This window comes from Dryas octopetala, chromosome 1 (genome assembly GCF_963921425.1).
Source record: "Dryas octopetala chromosome 1, drDryOcto1.1, whole genome shotgun sequence".
NCBI classification, from domain to species: Eukaryota; Viridiplantae; Streptophyta; class Magnoliopsida; order Rosales; family Rosaceae; genus Dryas; species Dryas octopetala.
Window position 1 is genome coordinate 22,027,774 of NC_141366.1, and position 5,394 is coordinate 22,033,167.

General features: G+C 37.8%; 1 protein-coding gene across 1 annotated transcript; it reads right to left on the minus strand.

The window, feature by feature from the left end:
* Window positions 1-1,231, minus strand: LOC147299154 (NDR1/HIN1-like protein 10). The gene has a single exon (XM_086228988.1). The coding sequence runs from the start codon at window positions 961-963 to the stop codon at window positions 262-264; it is 702 nt and encodes a 233-aa protein (XP_086085114.1). The 5' UTR covers window positions 964-1,231; the 3' UTR covers window positions 1-261.
* Between the last annotated feature and the right edge of the window lie 4,163 nt (window positions 1,232-5,394).

The window sequence follows — 5,394 nt, forward strand, 5'->3', positions numbered from 1 at the left end:
AAAAAAAAATTCCAAACTAAATTCATAACAAAAACCAAATTTCAAGATATCAAATATGAAATCATTACCTAGAAACAACAAAAGAATCGAAGTTATATACAGCAATTGAACCTAAACCCATCACCAACTCATGTTTACGAATCATACGTATCACATTACTCAACTCTAAAGTTTAAGAGAATTTGAGAGACACTTGTATTAGAAAAGTGAGGAAGAGATGATAAAACTACCATTCACCCACGCAACGTCGTCGTATCACTCTCAGACACTCACCTGGCAATCTCTGGGTCCGCCGGAAAACTTACCCGACCCGCCTTTCGACGGAACGGAAACCGCCACGTCACGGCACCAAACCCTAAGGATCCGCCGCCTCAGCCTCCACCCACCTCTCCGAAACTGGACCCTCGCCAGCAGCATCACGTTGAAGCTCACGGTCCCACGCGCTCTCTCCGCCTCGATCCCACGCACCACCCCATCTTGGACAAACGCGTTCGCCGCCGAGAACGTGACGTTCACCGCGCTGCGAACCCTCCTCCCCTGATCGAACGGCGGGATTCGCGTGTCGGAGATCAACCCGGACCGGTAGAAGAGTTTGGACTCGACGCCGTCGTATTCGATGCTCATCTTCTTGTTGGGGTTGTAGACGGAGAACCCCACGGCCCACGTGCCGGTCACGGACTGCGAGGAGGAGATGTTGAAGTCGGTGAGTGAGAGCGAGTCGACTCGGACGTCAGGGACTCGGGGGCGGAGGATGAGCCAGATAAGGAGGAGGATGCAGCCGACGATGACGAAGAGGGCGATCATGGCGCCGATGAAGCGGCGGAGGAAGGCGGCGCGTGCGGTGTACGCAGTGGCGTAGGGGGCTTGGGGGTAGTTGGGGTAGGAGGAGTAGGGGTAGCCGCTGTTGGGTTGGGCGTAGGGCGCAGCCGGGTAGCCGGTGACGGGTCGAGAAGGGTCCGTCATGGTTAGGGTTTCTGATTTTTGGGAAATAGGGATTTTTGGGGTAATCAGTTTCTTTGCGGGAAAGACAGAAAACAGAAATATCAGGGATTGGAAGGTATTTATTTATGGAATTGTGGTGATTGGTAAAGTAAAGAATCTTGGATTTTATTAAAGATCCGTTTTTCTTTTTCTCTTTTCGTTTTCAAAAAGAAAAAACATTTCGTAATTAGTAGTTAATGACGATGCAAAGCTTAACAAGCTTCTAGGCGGAAGATCTTCCTCATTCTTTTGAGTCATCACTTATGAGTGTTTAGAATTAAATCCTTCCTGTTACAGAAATAGTGAGATGAAGACGAAAGCTGCCGACCCGCGTGCATAATACGCGTAAATTGTGGAATCTCCTAGATACTATTATTCCTTTCATGCATTCGGCAAAGTGATAACTTCTATGTGTTCTTTTTTAATTTTAATTGTTTTTTTTTCCAAAAAGTAGAATATTGAATAAGAATTGTAGAAAATTAGAATTAATACCAAATGCTAATCATTTTTCAGCAAAACAGTATTCACTCATTTCTTTTTGTATAAATTACTCCAAAGTTCTGTTTTTGAAATATTTTTAATTGCAAACTCAACCAATTAAAAATTAAGTTCAAGCTCAATTTGTCCGTGTACGCGCGCACAGAGTTGAAAATACACTACCGAGCTAGGCATAGTACCGAGGGCTTGGTAGCCTGTAGAGTGCTTGGTGGATGTAGATGCATTTTTTTAGGTTGTAGATGACATGTTTTAAGTTGCAGATGCATTTTTTTAGGTTGCAGATGCATTTTTTTAGGTTGTAGATGACATGTTTTAAGTTATAGATATAGTTTTAGGTTGTAGATGCAGTTTTAAATTGTAGATTATAGATGCAAATTTCATATGCAGGTTAGGATGTGCAAATGTATCTGCCGAGCACTCTTAGGATGTGTAAATGCATCTGCCGAGCGATCAGTGGACAGTTTGAGCTTCTACTTAGTTTTTAGGCCGACTGGGGTTTGGGTTAAATTTATTTCTCATTTTGGGTTTTTAATTAAAGCACCCAATTATTATTATTATTTTTTTGTTTAGATACTAGCCTAGAGTAAGACATTTTGAATTAGACCTAAATCAATACGAAACGTACATTTTTTGTCGCAGAGCGCTCAGGAAATGTGCTGAGCAATTTGATACGTAGTTGTGATTGCTACACAATCACATTTGTGACTATCATGCAGTCACATTTGGGATTGTATGAAGTTCATAAAAATACAGAGTTTATTAGAATTTAAGTCTTTTGATTTAGCATGGCAAAAAAAAAAAGCTTTTCATTTAGACTTGCGGATGAAGTTCTACAACCTATAAACTAAACATTAAAGCTTAATCCTTAAACCATAATATAAACATTGAAGTAACACCAAATGAACTAATTAGTAATTGTGTCTTAGTAAAAAAGTTGTGACTGTCACAATTGAATGATTTTGCCAAACACTCGGTGAATAGTGCCAAGAGCTCAGGAGAACCATGTTTTTAAAGATGGTACCTAAACTTAAATTTGGTATCTAATGTGAAATGACATAATATTTTGATAATTAAAATGAAAAAATATTGAAAATTGGTACCTAAAGTCAATAAACCTTTAGAATTAAGATAGATTTATGTTGAATTTCCTATAATGTAAAAAAATTCATTTCTTATGAAACAATTATTTCATTGTTGTAATCTTTGAAGATGAATGAAGATCCGCTTTACATTTTCAAATAAATAATTAAATTTAATCAGAAAAATAATTAATTAATATGGTTATTTTCCGCAATAAAAAATTATAATAATATGGTTACTTAGTTTTGCTTCAAACCAGTATGGGAATATTCAAGACAAATGAAAATTTAGACTAATTACTAAATGGGAGATTTTTTTTCATTCTAATAGCAATCATTTTTTAGTTTTAAAACTAAGTGAAAGAAAATTTGTTTGGAGACATAAATTATGTTAGGGGACAAAATTCCTCTACACGTGTTTGAACGCCTAGTCCTCAAACGCTTTTAAATTTGCATGGGTTCGTTAATTTATAGGGCAGGGCAACTAATTTTCTAAGAAAATTTAACTCGACGCAAATAGTAGTAGAGATTATTTTTGAGTGCTGCTATTTGCACACATTTTGTTTTTTTTGCACACTCTCACTAATTTATTTTGTGAAATTACTTAATAGACAAAAAGAGAAATTACCTTAAAGGATAATCCACATCATTTGAAAAAAAAAAAAAAAAAAAAAAAAAACTCTCCTTACACACCTCACCTCCAACCACAACCAAAACACACCTCACCTGTGACCCCACCTCCATCTCAGAATTGCCAACACCCACCTCCTGCCATTAACCCGCCTTCATTGCCACCCATGCATCCTATCTCCACCATAGCCATGGGAAGTTGGAGGCATGCCCTAACCTAAATTTTTTGCATTTGAATGTAAATCTAATGCTTTCTTATCTAATTTCAATTGGTTAATCAATCATAATACCTTTTTCGTCTGTTTGCGATGATTTGGAGTAAGGTTTTTTAGAGTGCAAGAGTGAATTTTCTGATTATTCATTTTCGAATTTGCAGATCGTTCGGCATTGGTCTACCGAACATTTTGATTTCGTTCGATAGTAAGCTGTCGAACCTTTCAGTTTCGTTTGGTAGTAAGCTGCCGAACGAAATTGAAAAGTTCGACAGCTTAGTACCGAACGAAATTGAAATGTTCGGTAGCTTACTACCGAACAAAACCGAAATGTTCGGTAAACCAGTGCCGAATGACTTGCGAAACCCTATAACTCAAACCCGAAATTTCAATCTTGAAACCCAGAAAATCCGCACTCTAAATTATCTCAAATAGAAAAAAAAAAAAAAAAAAAAAAAAAAAAAGTCTTGGGATGGATTAACCAATTTAAATTTGATAAAAAAAAACCTAAATTTGCACATGAATCAAAATAATTTAGCTTAAGGCATAACTATAGGTTGACAACAATGGCTATGATGGTGTAGTAAGGTGGTGAGACCACCAACGGCGGATTGACAGTAGTGAGTTGAAAGCGATTTCGACGGCTGAGTTGACGGCAGTGCTGACGGCTTTGATGATGATGTTGGTATACAGGGGTGTGTTCTTGGCTAGGATTGGGTGGGCGTGAGGTTGGGGGTGGGGGTGTGTATTGTCTGAAAGAGTTGAGTGGGTGTGTATTGTCTGAATAGATTGGGTGGGGTGTGTAAGATAAATTTGATATGATTAATAAAATTAAAGATATTTGGTAATGAGAGGGGTGTTTTAAAGAGAAATTTTACATTTTAAAAAATGATAGGAGATGTGTAGGAGAAAATGGTGTGCAAAAAGAAAAAAAAAAGTGTGCAAATAGCAGCTTTCTTATTTTTATAATCTCAGTTTTCAAAACTTACTTTTAGAAAGTTGTTATTTGCACCTTTTTTTTTTTTTTTGCACACTTTTCTCTTACACACCTCCTACCATTTTTTAAAATGTAAAATTTCTCTTTAACACACCTTTCTCATTACCAAAATATCCCCAATCTCATTAATCTTACCAAATTTCTCTTACACACCTCACCCAATCCATTTAAACAATACACACCCACTCAACCCTTTCAGACAATACACACTCCCACCCCCAACCTCACGCCCACCCGATCCTAGCCAAGAACACACCCATGTATACCAACATCATCATCGGAGCCGTCAGCACTGCCGTCAACTCAGCCGTCGAAGTCGCCTTCAACTCACTACTGTCAATCCACCGTTGGTGGTCTCACCACCTTACTACAACATCATAGCCATTGTTGTCAACCCATAGTTATGCCTTAAGCTAAATTATTTTGATTCATGTGCAAATTTAAGTTTTTTTATCAAATTTAAATTGGTTAATCCATCCCAAGACGTATATTTTTTTTTCTATTTGAGATAATTTAGATTGCGGATTTTCTGGTTTCAAGATTGAAATTTTAGGTTTGGGTTATAGGGTTTCGCAAGTCGTTCGACACTGGTCTGCTGAACATTTCGGTTTTGTTCGGTAGTAAGCTGTCGAACCTTTCGGTTTTGTTCGGTAGTAAGCTGTCGAACGAAACCGAAATGTTTGGTAGTTTACTGCTGAACGAAACCAAAATATTTAGCAGACCAGTGCCGAACGAAATTGAAAGGTTCGACAACTTACTATCGAACGAAACCGAAATGTTCAGTAGTTTACTACTGAACGAAACCAAAATATTCAGTAGACCAGTGTCGAACGACCTGTGAATCCGAAAAATAAATAACCAGAAAATTCACTTTTGCACTCTAAAAAACCTCACTCCAAATCATCGCAAATAGACGAAAAAGGTAATGAGATTGATTAACCAATTAAAATTAGATAAGAAAGCATTAGATTTACATTCAAATCCAAAAATTGTAGGT